General features: G+C 39.8%; 1 protein-coding gene across 1 annotated transcript in view; it reads left to right on the top strand.

The window, feature by feature from the left end:
• The window catches only part of ARHGAP6 (Rho GTPase activating protein 6), a 285,984-nt gene that overhangs the window by 213,570 nt on the left and 52,709 nt on the right, over positions 1-19,705 (top strand). The window contains exons 3-4 of the mRNA XM_058441606.1: positions 9,950-10,021; positions 17,865-18,121. Of these exons, the coding sequence (XP_058297589.1) occupies positions 9,950-10,021; positions 17,865-18,121 (329 nt within the window). The remainder of the gene's footprint in view (positions 1-9,949; positions 10,022-17,864; positions 18,122-19,705) is intronic.

Genomic DNA, 19,705 nt, shown 5'->3' with positions numbered 1-19,705 from the left:
GAGTTTAAAGTCAAGAAAGAAGGTATTTTTCAGGACTGTTTAATTAAATGTCATTCTGTTTGTCAAAACAGAGAAATCTGGCAGGCATTTCTAACCATATGGGATTTTTGGAAATACATGAGAAACATGTGATTATGTGTTTAGCTGAATATTATTTAAAATGTATGCAAAATCCTGAGAGGGCTTTTGAACTAAGTTCCTAAAATCATCCTCTGATGCATCCTATTTGATATGCTGCTGTGTGCATAAAATCATTCCAATAGAATGAGAGCCTCAATAAAACCTCAATAAAAGCAGAGCCTCGATAAAACCAGCCCCTTTTAATGAGCTGCTTCTTGTAATTATAATTATCCATAATCATTTATTTTGACTGTAAGTAATATAACAAGGCAAAACCTATAATTTTCTAAAGTAATATAATCAATATAAAAACAAAGGTGTTTCATACTACTTATGGAAGATAAATGTATCCTGCAAGCTGAATGTTGGCAGATCAGCTTGTGCTCTTCTAAATCAACTAAATATCATCAGTGCCTTTGATTACAGCCTCGTGCCCAGTGCTTTAAAAATCAAAGTTTGCTTTTGAGGAATGTAATTTAAAAACTGCTGATCATCGAAGTCTTGGGAGGTCAAGGACACTCTTATTTCCTTTATACTTACAAGTTTAATTTGATGTTTTCCAAAATAGACTTGGATATAAATTTCACATCAATATGCTTAGCAGAGACCCATGCAGAATATTTCTGAGTGGGATTTATTGAATATAAGATTATTTTTATGACTGGGACATTACAGATGCAATCATCAATGAATAAAAAATAAATTTAAACAACTTTCTCTAGCATCAAGTTGAAACTCAAGTCTCAATAGAGCAAGTTTCAGGAAGAGGTGGGATTTCAGATAACACGGAGAACAGCAGCTCAGATCCTTTTCATAAAGGGGGATTTCCTCTTGACATGAAGCCAGCAACTCACTCTGCATGCAGAAAATGCAACATATTTCCATGCCGGGGAGAGAAGGATGTGACCTCATTCATTCACTCATTCAGTCATTCCCTTATTCATCTATCTAAGCTGTCAATACTCCTAGTATGTGTTGGGCATTGTACTACATGCTAAGTATATAGAATCTCTTTTCTAAACTCAAAAAGTTGTAAGTAGGTGGTAGTAGTGGTCAGGGTAAAATACATTTGTGAAAGGAAGAAACTACAATGACAAGTCCTATAATAGAAGGCAAGTGATGTAGGATCCATAAGGAAGAAGGACAAATTATTTATAGTATAGATAGGGAAGACTTTACAACAGGAGAAATTATCTGAGAATAGTTTGAAAGGATAAGAACAAAAGGGTACTCCAGTAGAAAACTGGGACAAAAAGTAGAAAAATGGGGCACTGTAGTCTGGGAATCATAAAAGGTGGGGTATACTTGGAAAGGATAAACTTTTTGTAGAACTATAAGAGATTTCAGAGTCTGCGTGAGTTATGGTTTCAGGAGATAACGTTGAAGATATTTGGGTACAATATATTGAGGTATATTATAAGCCAAGAGAGAATATAGGTTTTATTTTTGCAGGTCAGTGGTTCTCAATTGGGGGCAACTTTGTTCCCCCTCCCTGGGTTATTTGGCAAGGTCTATATTTTGCTGTTACAACTGGAGAGGGGGGCAGGCTACTGGCATCTGGTGGGTGGAGACCAGGGATCCACTATGCATCCTACACTGTACAGGACCGTCCCCACGGCAAAGACTCTGCCCCAAATGTTGACAGTGCTAGGGTGAGCAACCTTGCTCTAGATAATGGAGAGTAACTGAAAGATTTTACATATGGGAAAGAAGTAAAGAGGTACTTTCTAGGAAGGTGATGCAACACCTTCTAGGAGGTTTGCCACATCACAATGGTCATCAAAATGCTGGGTGTCAATAAGAGAAACAATATTCGCCTGCAGGGAGAAAGATCAACTAACTTCTTGAGCATCTACTCTGTGCTGGACATTCAATGTGTTATACCAATCTCCCCATGATATTGGCAACTGCTACTTTCTGCAGCAATGGGGACTACCAGATGAAACAGGATGAGACTAGAGGCTGGGAGACCATATAGATCAATGTTCACTCTCACAGGGAAACAGTGGAGGTCTGGGCTGTAGCAGTGTCCACGGAGATGGAGATGTGAGAGCAAAGAGGAAGGTCAAATCAAAAGGAGTTTTTTACCAATTAAATGTGAGAAGGGTTTAACCACCAAATGGAAGGTTTACAGAATGACTTTGAGGTGGCTGGTTCAGAAGACTAAGTAGGTAGCTGGAGAGACTGCAAAAGGAAGTCTCAGAGGACAGGTGCAGGGCTACCCACACTTGTGACCTTTGGGGTGCCCATGGGAGGTTCAGATATAGATGCCTGGTAAGTAAAGGGAAAAATAAGTCTCCAGTTGTAAAGAGACCTCAAACAGAGATGTGTTTAAGAGTTTGCAACATCACGATAATCATCAAAACACTGGGTGTCATTAAGAGAACAGTATTTGCCTGCAGGGAGAAAGATCAACTAATTTATTGAGCATCTACTCTGTGCTGGACAGTCAATATGTTATCATCTCAGTCTCCCCATGATATTGGCAAGGAGACTGAATGCAGACAGGCCCAGGAAGGTGCTCAAAGTCAGGCAGCCAGTCAGAGGCAGAGCCAAGCTTGGAATAGTGTCTCACCAAAACCAATCCCCATCCATTCATTCTTTCAATATTATTTATAAAGTGAATTGCTGCGTGCAGAAGAGAAGCCACAGAACAGGTTGAGAAAGAAGACCCTGAGATAAGAAAAGAAAAAGTGAACGATGTCATCAAGTCCAAAGGAAGGAAGAGCTTCAAGTAATGGTTTCGGTTATCAATTTTAAAAAGATTCAGAGGCAGACCAGAGGATGTTTCTGCCATAAATTGCTATCCTAATGATATCAAGTCATGCACACACACACAGAGTTTATATCAGAGTTAGAATGTGTACACTGCAATAGACACTGAGCATCATCAGGATCTTGCTGGAGTGCAAGGAGCAAAAAACAGACCATAATTTGTAGAAAAGTACTTAGAGTTTGAGGAAGTAGAGCCAGGAAGAACAGAAGGAAGGTAGGGTGGTTGCTAAAGGGAAGATATTTTACAGATGCAGATTCAGACTTGAGCGTAGATGTAGGCTGAAGGACTTGAGTGGAAACACCAAAGTTTGAGTATGTAGGAGTGAGGGTCTAAATGAGAGAATGAAGGAGTTTGGCCTTGGTGTGGAGAAGGGTCCACTGTTTCTTTAAAATAGTGGTCTTCAATCTTGTTGGGCCAGTAGGCTCTCTTGAGAACCTCGTGAAAGTTTTAGATGTCGCCCCAGAAAAACATCTGTAAACATTTACAAAACTGGGTATGATCTTAGGGAGTTCTTGCTAAAATCTCCTAAGCTTAAAATTTAACAGGCTGTCCTTGAGAGTGAAGAGGTGCTATTAATGTTATTATAGAGGACAACAGGCTCCATCTGAGCTTCAAGCAATCCCAGACTGGTGAATTGGAAGTGGCTGGAGAATGTGATGAGCTGGATTGCCTCTGTGCTGGCATTGATTATTGAGGCGTGACTGACTCACAGTAAGAGTTCCCCTGAAAAGAGCAGTTTGAGTTTGTTAGGAAAATGGCACTCTGGAAATCGATTTCTTTCAAACAATTCGACCCTGTAAAATCCTTGCAATATTCTTGTGTAAACCCAGGATTATGTGGATGACCTCTGAAAGCCATTGATGTGGAAATTCCTAATTTAGAAAAGGTATCAGAAATGTTTCTGGAAATTTTTACACCTAGAAGAGCAATTTGGTATATCCCGAGGGAAGTATCCAGAGCGAGGAAATCAACAGGAGCCCAAAGTTTTGCATTCTATTTGTTGGGTAAAAATGTATTGGTTGCTAGCCACATGACAAGACCTGTTCCAAGTGCTTTATGAATGAATTCATTAAATCCTCATCACAAGCCTACTAAGTAGATACAGTTATTATCCTCCATTTTACAGAGAGGGCAATGGAGGCACAGTGAGATAGCAGGGTTGATCTTGGTTTGGGGTCAGGGAGTAGATTTGGAACAAGGCTGTCTGTTTCCAGAGTCTGACCTCCCAATTTTACTCTATATTGAGAAAGTTTACATATTATAATGTGTTCACACATTCACTCAGTCAATTCTTTTTTTTTTTTTTTTTTTGAGACGGAGTCTTGCTCTGTCACCCAGGCCGGAGTACAGTGGAACAATCTTGGCTCACTGCAACCCCTGCTTCCTGTGATTCTCCTGCCTCAGCCTCCCGAGTAGCTGGGATTAAAGGCGGCCAACATCACACCCAGCAAATTTTTGTATTTTTCGTAGAACTGGGGTTTCACCAGGTTGGCCAGGCTTGTCTCGAACTCCTGACCTCAAATGACCTGCCCGTCTGGGCCTCCCAAAGTGCTGGGATTACAGGTGTGAACCACCATGCCCACCCAATTCTTCTTATAAGCTTTCAAATATCATATTTGTTTAAACACCTGTATTCTTTAGTGTTGTAAAGGTAACTATCCATCCTCTGACAGGGACTGTAGATGGGAGGAAATGCATCCAGGAATCTAATTTATCACACCAGGGTCCTATGGATAGATTTAGGGTTATGGGAACAGTACCGCATCACCGGTTATAGATTTTGAGAGCCTTCAATGAGCCACCTCTGAAGCCTTTTTAAAGATGGCTGGACATGCTTAGGCAGAGGGTCTCTGATTTGTGTGCTAAAGCTCCTTCAAATGAAGAAGTTTCAAGTGAACAGAAATTCTCAGGTGTTAAATGCTACTACAACTCTGGAAAGACTGCCAACTCCTGCCAGGTGACCAGAAACTCAGTCAACTTCTCTGCTAACTGACCTCCAAGCAAATTTACCCATAATAGCTAAGAATACCAGCCAATACTTGCTGAGTATTTCCTGTGGACCAGGCTATACACACACACACACACACACACACACACACACACACACACATCCAGATGCTCAGCTTGCACAGTGGTATGGTAGTGGAGGGTCATAAAAATAAGCATGCAAGTTGAAACCACCTGATATGGTTGGGCTATATTCCCCACCCAAATCTCGTATTGTAGTTCCCATAATCCCCATGTGTGGTGGGAGGGACCCAGTGGGAGTTAACTGAATTATGAGGGCAGTTACCTCCAAGCTGATATTCTCGTGATAGTGAGTTCTCACAAGATCTGATGGTTTTATAAGGGGGCTTTTCCCCCACTTCACTCTGCACTTCTCCTTGCTGATGCCATGTGAGGAAGGTAGTGTTTGCTTCCCCTTCTGCCATGATTGTAAGTTTCCTGAGGCCTCCCCAGCCATGTGGAACTGTGAGTCAATTGAACTTCTTTCTTTTATAAATTACTGAGTCTCGGGTATGTTCTTATAGCAGCATGAGAACGGAGTAATACAGAGGACCTGCTCTGACATTGGACAGTCCTGTGAGCAAGTTCTGAATTTGTCATCTCACAGCTCCTGCCCATGTACGAGTTACTCTGTCCTAATCTCAGTCTCCTTATCTGTAAAATGGAAAGGATAATAATATTGGCTTCATAGAATTGCTGTGAGGATGTAATAAGATTTTGGATACTAAGCACTTAGCTTATAGTACTTACTCAATAAACACTGACTATTTATTACTACTGTGTGCTGTATCACAGGGAAGTTGTGGTGGTCAGATGAGATCACTGGCATTCAGATATTTAGAAAAGTTAAACACTTCAGAACTTTCTTCCAAAGGACTTTGTTGCTGAGTTTTCAGCCCCATTCAGTGAATGTAACTAACTCTCATATTAGTGCCTTTCTGCAAAAATGATGAGGTCTTTTTTTATTACTTTTATTGAGGAATAACATATATAGTAATGTACGTAAATATTAATGTGCACAAATACAGCTCGATAGGTTTTTAATATGTGAATGGCATGTTACTACCAACCAGATCAAGATATAGAACATGCTCAGCACCCTGGAAGATTCCCTCATACCCTCTTTCAGGTAATATTTATCCCTCAAAGGTAACCCTTAATCTTCCTTCTGTCACCTAAACAAATCCTTCCTTGGACAATATTGGTAATATTATCTCTAGAATTAATTGTAATATGGAAAATACTGTTTTATAAGCCTCACTCTCTGAATCTGATCACTTTAAAATTAGGAGGTATGTACTTCATTGCTCAGACCCAACCCGAGAGCTCCATCTGACTTCCTGGCTTTGGACAGTGCTGACAAGTCCTCAGGGCATGCCCCACGCTGGGCTATTCACTCAGAAGGAGACAAACGCCTAGGAGGCCTGGTTTCACCCTCAGAGAGCTAGTCTAACTAGAGAAAGAAGCCTTAAAATGGAACACCATCCCTAACAGCAAATGAATCCATAAAAATAATGTCTCAGGGAGCAATGTCCTGTTTTCTTGTTTTCGACCCTCCTGAAGACACTGTTTGGTATTGGTCTTTCCCAAGAGGATGCCCAGATTAGCCACCTCCCACACAGTTGGGTCCTTTGCTTTGGGGTCACTAGGATGTGGAAAGCTTGCTGCCTTGCCATCTGCTATTGTGTCACGGGTGTCTGTGAGGTCTCTCATATAGGACATGGTTTCCTCTGGACACATTAGTGAGGACTTCCAGAAAAGAGGGCAAAGGGAGGCCAATCCCTATCTGCTTATTCGAAGATATATTTTATCAGGACATGTTACCCCAGTTCTTCCTGCAGGTCACTGTTGTCTGTAAGACAGCGCACACACTGGGAGCAGTTAGCAAGCATGCACTCATCACCATATGCACCATGAAAACACTTCTGTGCAGTATTGGTAGTTGTGGCGCTTGCATTTCTTTAAAAGACAGAATGGCATTTAACCACACTTATTGCCATCCAAGGAGCTGGTGGAACATAAAATGTTCTGTATGGTTGCAAGCACATAAGCCTCTTGAGCAAGTTTTCTGTGCTTTGTGAGAACAAAAGATGAGACATTTTATTCTTCAAAAATGGGGGACTCCAAGGCAAACCACAGATTAATCACAAAGGAGAAGAGGAATAAGCAGTTGCATTGTGCATCTCTGGTCATTTTGCTGAGGATTTTAAAAGAGAAAATGGTGTGCTAAAGCAATGCTTCATTTCACATTATTGCACGTCATCCATCATTTTGTATAGTTACCTATTCATAACATTCACCTCTATCTAATTAAGTGAAAAAATTTTGTCGTAAGTAATTAAGTGTTTTTTAATAGGCCAGCATTCTCAAAGATCATACTTTGCCTGTAAGGAGACTTCAAGATGTTGTCTGGCGTTTTGGAGTTTAAAGTATATATTATCCTTGTGAGATTATGTAAACTCTCATATTTGTGGGAATATAAATGAGCAAAACTATTTTGAAAAGCTTGATTTTACCAAATAAAGTCTGAGATTGCATATACACAGATCCAGCAATGCAACTTTTACATATATACCCTGGAGTGGTGGTTCCAGACTTTAATGTGAACCAGACTTTAATGTGCACCATAATCCCCTGGAGGTTGTGTTCAAACATACATTGCTGGGTGACACCCCAGAGTTCCAGATTTAGCATATCTGGAGTGGGACCATAGACAGTTTGTACCTCTAGCAGGTTCCCAGGCGATACTGATGCTGCTGGTCCCAGAACTACACTTTACGAACCACCGTCTCAGGGAGACTTGTATACATACATGCTCGTAAGAAGACATGAGCAAAATTTTTCAAAAATATTGTTCCTAATAACCCCAAGCTAGAAACAACTCAAATACCATCAACAGTTCAATGAGGAAATGAACTGTGGTATATTCATACCAAAAACACCTACTATATAGCAATCAAAAGGAATGATCTACAGCTACCTGCTTCAACAGGATGAATCTCATGAAGTGTTGGTGAACAAAATAAACAAGGCAAGAAACAGTATCCATAATGTGATTCCATCTGTATGCACCCCAAAACAGGAAAAACAAAATCATATTCTTTATAAATGAATAGATGGTAAAACTATGAATAAAAGCTGATAATTGATCATTGCAAAAGTAGGAGGAGGGAAGCATACAGGTAGTTTCTCAGGTACTAGCAATAGTCTACATCTTAACTTGGCTTAACTTGGCTATTTGATATGTTGGAGTTGGACTTATGATTATTACTTAGACAGAACATTTGTATTTATACACATCTACATAGAATACATAAGCTTTAAGTATTTAAGAATCATTCTTTTAAAAATAATGTCCTCTATCTGGTATGTATTCTGACTTTTGACAGCTTGTTTGAATTTTAGGATCTGCCCATTGGTTATGAAAAATTAAATCACTTAAGCTTTAATAGATGGTTTAATTATTCTGCTGGGTCAACTATTGAAAGAATTTTTGCTACTGCCAAATACATTTGAGATATGAACTAGCTATGAACAAAGTGTTACAGAGTAAAAGACCTGTAAGGCCTAATTGGAGAACAGATTAGAATCTTGTACAGTTAGTATGTTTACGGTCTGTGTAATAAGTCATGGCAGGCCCTAGTAGATCATCTTTTAGATGTTGTTCATATCTATGAACATATACATAATGGGAGAGATTGATGGCTGTTGCCATCAATTACATTACATTACAACTGATTTACATAGTTTCCCCTATACAAATTGCGTGACTACAAGAGTGAAGATTCTTATGAACTATTTTCTTTTGGTGGCAGGAGAGTCATTTTTGAAGTCTTTGAAAAGAAGGAAGGATTGAATGTGCCTGTTGATTATGTTGTGATGTTCTTTTACCTTCCAAAAATGAGGAGTTGGGGACATCTGTAACTCTGTGAGGATACCAAGAATGCTCATTTCTGTGTCATAATGCTTACTCTGTTTTATCCTGATATTATAGTCTTGCTTTTAAATGTATTGGGCTGAATCTCTTTCTTTACATTTTTAGTGTGTCCTATACAAACAATTCTTAATCATTTTTTTCACCATATGTTTCCTTGTGGCATGGTCTGCATGTCCCCTATTTGATCACAGTGTGGATTCTGAATCTGCACCTCCCACATGCTAAGTTGACAGCTGCATAACCTCAAAATGCATTCTGGCAATGATGAATGCCAATATTTTATGATGACAGCCCAGGAATTTGATTGCAGCTGCCCACTGATATAAGTGGTATCTTTATTATTTGGTGAGTTAAACAGACACATTAAGTACATTTGTTGCAAATACTAGACTGTAAAAGAATGTATTTCTTACTTATTAAACAATAAGAAACAACCAAAATGTTCATCAATGGAGGAATGGTTAACTAAATTACAGTATAGCTATACCATGGAACTCCCCACAAAGAAAGTAGCCTGAACTGTGCCAGGCTCCCTATGAAGAGCTTTATATGTGTTGTTTCATTTAATTCTCACAACAACCTTGTGATATTCCCATTTTATAAATGAGGACACAAAGACTTGTCCAAAGTCACATAGTAAATTGTGCAGCAATAGTTAGACCTAAGTTCTATGGACCTCCAAATCCATTTTCTTATCCAGTTATACTCTCCTAGATCATAAATGTCAAAGCTATACATGCTGTCAATTCTCTTCTCATGGAGATTTGGTTCAAGATGAACATTAAGTTATATAACCACAGAGAAGAGGAAGATACTTAGATAATAGTAAAATTAAACCTATCTAAATGTCAAAGCTAAACTACTTCCAAAGGAGGTAAGTTTCCTATCATTCCATGACTGAAAGGAAATTCAAGAATATACACCAAAATTCTGGTAATATGTGTTATCCAAGTCAGGATTTTCATGTATTCTCAGAGCTGTTACTCTGTTTAAAATGTCAAATTATAAGTGAAGTAAAAGAAAAGCCATACTTTTGCTCAAATGTAATTATCAATACTATAAAATATCACTTATATGTTTATCTTTATAACTTCTTTTAATATTTACAGATGGACAAAAGAGAAAGAAATCTTTAAGAAAGAAACTGGATTCACTAGGAAAGGAGAAAAACAAAGACAAAGGTAAAGGGTACAGTAACTAATGTAAACTCATCTTCCATGGAGCATAATGGTTAAATTTGGTGGGGTTATTGAATTGCATAGATATACGTGGTTCAACTCTGTTATAAAAACTGGATTTCTACAGTGGAATGTCATTAAGGGCTGTTTTGGTCCACTCTTCTGTGTTTGAGCAGCCCTGTACTGAACTGATGAATTCAGCTGGTTTGAGGAGAGTGTGACCTCGGCCAAGTTTGTGGTTCCAATTATTATTTTGACCAATCGGCTATACATAAAGAGGACCTGGGTTGAGAAGCTATGGAGAGCATCTCTAATGCTAACCAGCTGTCTGGCAAATCCAGACAGGCAGGGTTAGTTTAATGAGAGTTTGAATTCACCTACCATGACTACTGGAAAGAAACAGTCTCATCCTCATGGGTTACTGAAGATAGGCCATTCTCAGCATTTTTTTTTTCACCCAGTTGAAAAATATTTATTTGCAACTAACCTGAATGCTTACATTTTACTTTGTTACATTGCCTCAGCCAAGATAGGTTAAAGCAAATGCCCTTAATATTTTGGGGGTCACAGAACCCTTTAAGAATCATTGACAATGATGATGCTCTATCAAAGGCCTGAAACTCACCCAATGCCCACCCTACCACCCCCTAAATTAAGAATTCCCAGATTAGATATTCACTTGAGTTAACAAGTATTTTCCTTTTTAAAGATCCAGGAACTTTAGGGAATAATCAGTGGCTATTAGTTTTTTTGTTTTATTTTGTTTTGTTTTTTGAGACAGAGTCTCACTCTGTCACCCAGGCTGGAGTGCAGTGGCACGATCTTGGCTCACTGCAACCTCCACCTTCTGGGTTCATGCCATTCTCCTGCCTCAGCCTCCCGAGTAGCTGGGACTACAGGTGCCCGCCACCACAACCGGCTAATTTATTTTTATTTATTTTTATTTTTAGTAGAGACAGGGTTTCACCACGTCAGCCAGGATGGTCTTGATCTCCTGACCTCGTGTTCCACCTGCCTCAGCCTCCCAAAGTGCTGGGATTACAGGCATGATCTGTCGCGCCCGGCCTAGTATTTTTTTTTTAACTCTTGTTTTAGGTTCAGGGGTACATGTGCATGTTTGTTATATAGGTAAGTTGTGTGTTGCAAGGGTTTGTTGTACAGATTATTTCATCACCCAGGTAATCACCGTAGTACCCAATAGGTGGTTTTTCAATTCTCACTTTCCTCCCACCCTCCACCCTCAAGTCGGCTCCAGTGTGTCTTGTTCCCTTCTTTGTGTCCATATGAACATGTTTAGCTCCCACTTGTAAGTGCATTCTCAGCATTTTTATGTTAGATCACAGTATACTCATCTTTTGCTTCATATGTTTTGGGAATTGTTTACTCTCATCATACTGTTTTGTGTCCCCTTGTGCATCTATTTAGGGAACTAAAACTTTAGCCACTCTCCCAGAGGTATTTATGGTCATTTAAAACTGATATTCAACCTCACATAATGGACACCTGAGCCCCATTGACGCAGTCCAATTTTTTGTGCCTTTTATTTTTCAAGACAGGGTCTTGCTCTGTTGCCCAGGCTGGAGTGCAGTGGTGCAATCTCGGTTCACTGCAACCTCTGCCTTACAGGTTCAAGCAATTCTCCTGCCTTAGCCTCCCAAGTAGCTGGGATTACAGGCACGCACCACCATGCTCAGCTAATTTTTGTATTCTTAGTAGAGACGGGCTTTCACCATGTTGGCCAGGCTGATCTTGAACTCTTGACCTCGTGATCCTCCCGCCTCAGTCTCCCAAAGTGCTGGGATTACAGGCATGAGCCACCGCACTTTTTGCTCCTTATTTTTATTGTCTGTTATGAAGTGGCTGCTGAATGGTACAGTTGTATGCATTTATTTTCATTTATGTGACACAGTCAACGAGTCTTGAATGAGAACAGCCATACACATCTCATCTTGGAGTCCTTTTATATAATGATAGAATTTCTGCTTTAAAAGTAATGGAAGGCGGTGAAACCAAGGGTATTAAAACACGCATTGGGATCAGTATTGGACAAGAGCTATTCCATACCATTCATCTCAGTCTCTACACCTATATCTTGAACAGTCATGACATTTGGTTCTTTAGACTAAAAAAAAGGTGAAGAATTCTAAAGAATGGAAAACCATTGTTTTACTTCCTTTGGAGTGAGGTTACTCAACCTTGCTACTGTTGTCATTTTAGACTGGATAATTATCTGGGGTAGGAGCTATCCTGTATATTGTGAGATGTTTAGCAGCATCCCTGGCCTCTACTCATTAGATGCCAGTAACACCACCCTCAACCCAAATATCTTCAGACATTTCAAATGTTTACCTCAAATTGGAAAAAAGAAGGTGAAAATGTCAGTGATCCGCACCTCTGACTACACAATAGAATCACTTGTGGAATCTTTAAAAAGTCCAAGACCCCCACCTCAGGGAGTCTGAGTTCATTGTTCTTCAGGGATTCCTCAGGCATGGGTGTTTTTAAGAGCGTCTAATGTGCAACTTCTAGATAAGAACTCTGATCCATATTAACTAGGATACTCACCAGGCCACATTGTCACAGCAGAATCTGCTGCTGGAATAATGAGGGCTAAGGGTTAGCTATTATAGTCTGATAAATTGTGTTATATTTAATTGTTGATGTTTGTGCCCTTATTTTTGTAATGACCTAAATATTAATAGCCAGCTCTTTTAAACTAGAGTTTTTGCTCATTCTACTCCTGCAGTAGAGCACTTTTATGTCTCCAGATTAGAGCAATTTTCCAGATGTATAGAGCATATTAAAGGGATCACTCAGGTTGGTATTAGTAATGTATTCTCTTTTAAACTTGGTTTATTCTAGGATGATGATATTGATATTGGGATTTAAATACATCTAATGTGGACTTCAGGTGATTTTTCAGAAAGTGTCCATTTGGCTAGACTAAGCAGAATGAACATTTTTGCAGGAGGTTCCCTCAACAGAATGATGAGATATTCCCTCAACAGAAGGAGATGTATATTTGCTTGCATGTATTATATATACAAAGCAGCAGGAAGCAAGAATTTGAATTAACATGGAAGGAAGGGCCAGGGAAGTAATCGAAAAATACATACTGGGCCATTATAGATTTTTTAAACTAAATCATATTTACATAGGCTCAGTGAAAACTCTGAAATGTTCTATACTACCTCAAAGGTAGCTAAGTGGGAAAAGGAAGGCAGGTCCTGGTGGTTCCAAAGAAAAGACATATCACCCACCCAACTAAGGGGAGAAATATCAGGCTTCATGGCAAAAAAAAAAAAAAAAATTTAAGTAGCTTTAATGTTTAAAAACAAACTAACCTAGGCTTAAGTGAAGGTTAATTACATGGCATCTTTTCAGAACATAGAGCCCTGTCCATGTCAACTCTAAGAGTCATTACATGGATGTCCTGGGAACCAGGGTGTGAGGAGGATGGGGTGCCGGTCTGGCACTGATGTAATTTATTCACATTATTTCCTTCCAGTTGGATATTAGCATTTGGGTTTGTAACAGCTGCACATGTGAAAAATGATCATTTGAATCCAAGAGTAAAAGAAGGAAAACAGGAAACTCTAAATGATCTCTTGAGTTAGGTCATCTAAAAATAAATAGAAGCAGCCTTTTAGAATCGAATTGCTCTCCCAATAGTGATTCATAAATGGTTGATATGCTACCATATTAATTGATTTCATCAGAATGAATCATATCCTGTATGTTATTTAATTGCCTTGATATATAGCGGATCTTGTGACACTCCTATGTTCCTCATGCCACTTAAGCAGTGCCCATGTGACTTTTCATTTACATATGGGAACTAATTCAAGATTGACACTGATCAGAAAACATATTTGCATACAGAATAATTCCAAGTCCTTAATTTCTCTTAGTTATATTTCTTGGCAACCAAAAGTGTTCTTAAAACTTTCAGAACTTCAGAAAATTTCTTTCTGTGTCAAAAGTGATTTTAAAGTTAAGTAATTTTAAAAATAGCTACTTTGTTTTATTAATGTGCTTCCTAAACTGAGCACATGGGGAATAGGTTTTACTATGATGTAACTCTGGGAGATTGTACCCCCCACAACCCCTGCCAGGACATTTTCAGATTATGCCATATATGTATCCACATACAATCTGGAAAGAGTTCAATTCTGGCACTGTTCTTTTTAGTATATTGTATGTTTTATTTTCCTCACTGTCTAGGTATGTCACTGTATGTGAGCTGTGAAGTAACACTATATACAAATAGCTCATACAACTTTTAATTTTGCTCCATATTAAATAGCAGAATAATCAAGTTATCAGTTATCACTATGTAGAAATTCTCAAAGAACATATATTGAATGTTGTCTTTGAGTGCTAGTACTTCTAGGATAAGAAGAGAAGAAAGAACCAGGGAGTGTGTGGTTTCTGAGAAGATTAGGAAGGGGCCAGCTCACACAGTACTGGGCCACAGCATGACTTTTGATTTGGAATTTCAGGAGAAAGATAATGGTACCTTAGACTGGGGTGGGAGGGATCGTGGAAGTGGAGAGAAGTGAATGGAAAAAAGAGATAATGTGAAAGTGACATGATAAAGATTTGATGACAGAGTGAAAATGGGATGTAAGAAGGAGTGAAGTATCAAGGATGACTCTCAGATTTCTGGTTCTCCCACATGAAGAACAGGCAAACTTTTAGAAATCTGAGTAAGACCTGGTAAGGGAAGATGAAGAGTAAAAAACACCTTTGGGACATCCAGATATGAAGGTGGAAGAAGTGGTTGGTGCTCAAGGAAGGGGTCTGAGCTAGAGGCAGCAATGAGGTGTGAAATGTCTATGGATGGAAGTTTAAGTTATGGGCATCGTGCTGTCACTTACAGAGAGAGACCAGAGTGATGAGGATGGTTAAGATTGAGCTCTGAGGACTTCCCACATTGAAAACCCAAGTAGAAGATGATAAGCCAGAAAAAGGGGCAAGAATGTAGCCAGAGAGGTAGAGAAAAACCCAGTTAGTATATCCAGGATGCAAAGGACAGGGAGCATTTCCGGAAATGGCAATCAGGGTTAAAGGCTGACAAAAGGGCAAATGAAACACAGCTGTCAAAAACACTGAATTTAATGACCCTGAAGACAGCAATGATTTAGAGGGAGCTGCTTTAGAATCTAATGGAGGTATCAGCTAGATGGGATGAAGTGAGGAAAGAGTGGTAGGTGAGAAAGTTATAGGCCAGAAAGTAAAGGGAACACTTTAGACAATTTTAACTGTGGCAAAAGGAGAGAGGGTAAACCACGGAGAAAAGAAAAGAGTAGGTCAAAGCTTGTTTATTTTTTAAGAAGTAGATGCTTGAATATATTTAGTACAAAATATCTAGTAGAAAAAAAGAGGTTGAAGATACAGGCACAAGAAGATGTAATTTATAGCAGGGGTGGCCCACCAGCCGTCTTTGTAAATAAAGCTTTACTAGAACACAGCCATGCCCATTCATTTACTTACTGTCTGTGGCTGCTTTCCTGCTAAACTGGCAGGTTGAGTAGCTGCTACAAAGACTGCAACCTGCCAACAGTGCAGAGGCTGGAGTGAGACAAATTGAGCCCCTAGGCCACAGAATTGAAGGAAATGCTAAGTCTGCATGCTGACTCTGCACTTGCCCCATGCTGAATGCGAGCACCTTATCATTTTGCATCCTAGCCATTCTAAGCCCCAGCTGTATCCACAAAGACTAAAATATTTACTATCTGGCCCTTTACAGAAAATAATTGCTGAACTCTATTTATACCTAAGAGTATTAGGATAATTTTTTTGAGTTCTTGAGTGCAGTACACCGTTATCCATGGTTTAAAGTTATCGATAGTTGAATGGCAGATGGAAAAGCATGGGAACCAGGGAGAGGCAGAAAGGCTGGCAGGATACCAAGTGACACCTACATATCATGCAAAGGGAGGTGGTGGAGTGCACAGGTACAGCAGGTGTGAAGAGTTGGAGCCTTTGCACCTGCTGGTTGCTCTTCTGAAACAGGATGCAGAATTATTTGCTGGTGGGGAAGATCTACCCCTAAACGAGTCTGGTTGGTTTTCCTTAGATGGAAAAAATGACTGGGAAAGGGCTCAGTAGTCCCCATCTTATAATAAATCCCTGCCATGCCTATGCCCACCTGAGCAGATGTGTCACTTGCTACATTTATCAATGTTCTTTTCACTCTTATTATCCCCTCTGTTTCTGTTATTTCATGTAGCTGTCAGCCCTACCATCCACATGTTTCCAGACTTTTCCAACGTTTTAAAAGTAATATTTGATCATTTCTACAGACAAGATTATATGTATATGTGTGTGTGTGTATATGTATGTATATATATATATATATCCTCAGGGTACATAACAGGAGGTCTGGTACTATCCCCTTTGGTTTCTAATTTTGCTAGTAGTAGACACAGCCTATTATCAATAGTGAGAATTACACCTCACTACACTGTCTAAATTGATCACTCAAAGGAGAAGTACCTAATTATTTTTTATTACCATATATCACCTAGCCTGTTGGTAAAGAATGGCAAGCATCCTCTGAAAATCCCGAAATACTAAAGTTTTGATTTTTTTACTTCAAAACAAATTGCATGCTTTGATAGAAGCAGAGGTGCAGGCTTTTCAAGTAGCATTTCTGCTTTTAATGTAGACTTGGTCATTAGCCCAGTGATGTTTGAAATGTTGCCATGGGTCAAGGAGGAAAACCTTTTAAAGTCTCTTTCTACCTGATTTAATGTTAGCTTTTTCTTTCAAAGAACAACCAACCTTAGAATTATTTTCCCTTGATCATTTTAGTTTCATTCATAGGGCTTATAAAAATAATGGAGAGGTTAGATTCCAACTTACTGCTGCTAGGAGACCTAATTTGGAGTCTAAAAAGAATAATACATTTGATTACATTATTTAGTGCCTTTCAGCATGAATCTAAAATATTGCCAATAAAACTCCTGGCCCTAAGGATCCAAGGTACATGTATACAAACAGATTTACGACAGAAATTCAGAAAGGAACTCTATGTATGTCTCCAAATAAAGCCATTGATTTCTGCACTATGCCCCTTTCCCCAAATTCTCCTTACTAAAGGATTTAACAAATTGTTTCCTGGGCCTCCCACCAGATATTTAGTGGCTGAGTCCACTCTGCATGTGGCCAGTAGAATGGCTTGAGTGTAGATCACGAGAGTGACAGCCCCAACCTAGTTGGCTCAAAACAGAATGTGGGGATGAGGAACACAACGAAAACAGAATGGACTTCTTCCCAACCAGTTCCCAAGCTGCTCCTCTGCCTTTCAGGTTATCATTTCACATGCTAACTCTTACTGGGAACCTCAAAGTGTATTATTCAGTTAACTAAATTTCAGCCTTAGCTCCAGGCATCTCTCTAACACCTGATAGTCACTCTGTTATCATGATTTGCATTTCTGATTATCCACTCCTTCACCCCACCCCACACTCTGAACACCTGAGGAGAAAGGACTGTACCTTTTATAAGCTTTGCGACTCCCATTGCCTAGCTTGTTGTGGCATGTAGTAGGCATTCAATAAATGCCTATTGAATGAATGGATAGACTTGAGACATGGAGAAAAACTAGAGACCTAAATATCTAAGATGTGTGTTTATAAATACTAGTTTTCTTTATTGAAATGGAAACTTGGGCCATTCTGATGAACACAAATGTCACCTTTTTATTTTGATTGATGAGTCAATTCTTCAGAAAACATTCCTTTGAATATGTCTGTTCTTACTTAGGTCTGAAACATAAAAGAGAGTGTTCACTGGACCAGTCAGTCTCTGAAAGTGAATGTCTGTTTTTTGATTCCAGAATTCATCCCACAGGCATTTGGAATGCCCTTATCCCAAGTTATTGCGAATGACAGGGCCTATAAACTCAAGCAGGACTTGCAGAGGGACGAGCAGAAAGATGCATCTGACTTTGTGGCTTCCCTCCTCCCATTTGGAAATAAAAGACAAAACAAAGAACTCTCAAGCAGTAACTCATCTCTCAGCTCAACCTCAGAAACACCGAATGAGTCAACGTCCCCAAACACCCCGGAACCGGCTCCTCGGGCTAGGAGGAGGGTGAGGTGGCCAGTATTTGCTCTGACACCAGTGCTAGGAAAACTGAAGATGTACAGTTATTCTTTGAGTTTTTGTTCATGTGAAAACTGGATATGTAGTTGGTGTTCAGGTATCTGTCAACAATGCCATTAATGAAGAATGTGCACTGGGCATGTGGCACCTTGCATAGCCTCAGACCTTGTCCTGACTCCTCTAGAAGCTGTTGGGTGTCCCTCCTTTGTCACATCTGTGCTCCATGCTGTCCTAAACATTCAACAATATCACCATTAATTCTGGTCTCTTGTAATCTGTCAGTCTTGCCATACTTGCCCACTAGACTGTGAGGCTCAAGGGCAGGGCCTGGTGTTCTAGCTATTAATACTTTCTTCATCACCAATCTGAGAACATGCCTGGCTAAATGAATTGGTGGTGGGTCTTCATAAACAATGAGCTTTTTCCTTATCAATGGAGCATTTCTTCTTCTCAAACAGAACCATAGAATCCTCCATATATCCTCTTTCAAATACTCTAACAATATGGTACCAATTGTTAAGTACTATGTTCTAGGTACTGTGCTATTATTTGAATTGCTCATGCAAACTGGTTGGTGATTGGCTGAGTCAGTTGATAAGTATCTCTAAAGCTTCCAGGTCACTGGAAGTTCTTCTCTCCTTTTGTAAAACAAATCTACATTTTATTTTTATCTTTTATTTTTTGACTCAGGGTCTTGCTCTGTTGCCCAGGCTGGAGTGCAGTGGCATGATCACTGCTCACTGCAGCTTCAATCTCCTGGGCTCAGGCGATCCTCCTGCCTCCACCTCCCCCGTAGCTGGGACTACAGATGCACACCACCACGCCTAGCTATTATTATTTTTTTAGTAGAGATGTGGTCTCACTGTGTTGCCCAGACTGGTCTTGAACCTTCGAATTCAAGTGATCCAAAGTGCTGGGATCACAGACGTCAGCCACCACGCCTGACCCTCTCTCCCTTTTTTCTCTGTTACATGGAGACCCGAAATTTTTGCCACCTCCAGCCGTTGAAGACTGCCCTAGTTAAAACCCCAGACACTTCCCACTTAAAACCAACGTTTTTCAATCAGCCCCTAACATTTAGGGCTTGTCCAAGGTAGAGGGAGACCTGATCCATTGCTGTTTTTGCAGTATTGACTATGTTTAAAAATGAAGAAATTACAAAACTATGGAATTCCTGAATTTGCATGATGGAATTGTTCTTCTAATTCTGTCATTGTGTCTCAGACTGTGTATTATCATACAACAATAATACTAAAACTCTAAATTTTAGCTTTCTGGGAATGTAGGACTCAGGCAATGGCTCTCCCAAATGCCCTCTCGTCTGTCCAGGCCTGGCTAGCCAACTGCTTTCTCAGTGCTTCATCAAGTATGGGTGCGGCAAATGCGACTGGTGCCCTGCTCCCTTTCCCTGACCCTTTACCATTCCTAGCATGCCAGCTCACCTTCCATCTGCCAACACCTTATTTGCTGAGGGCTTTCTCTGATGCCAGAGGCACCCAGCCTATCCAAATGGCAGGCTGTAAGTACTTAGGGGATAATATTATCTCTCTGCCCCCACCAGAGGCTACCCTT

This window comes from Hylobates moloch, unplaced genomic scaffold, assembly GCF_009828535.3.
Source record: "Hylobates moloch isolate HMO894 unplaced genomic scaffold, HMol_V3 SCAFFOLD_7, whole genome shotgun sequence".
Taxonomy (NCBI): Eukaryota; Metazoa; Chordata; class Mammalia; order Primates; family Hylobatidae; genus Hylobates; species Hylobates moloch.
The sequence above is the reverse complement of the archived record's forward strand: the minus strand, read 5'-3'. Positions and strand labels throughout refer to the sequence as shown.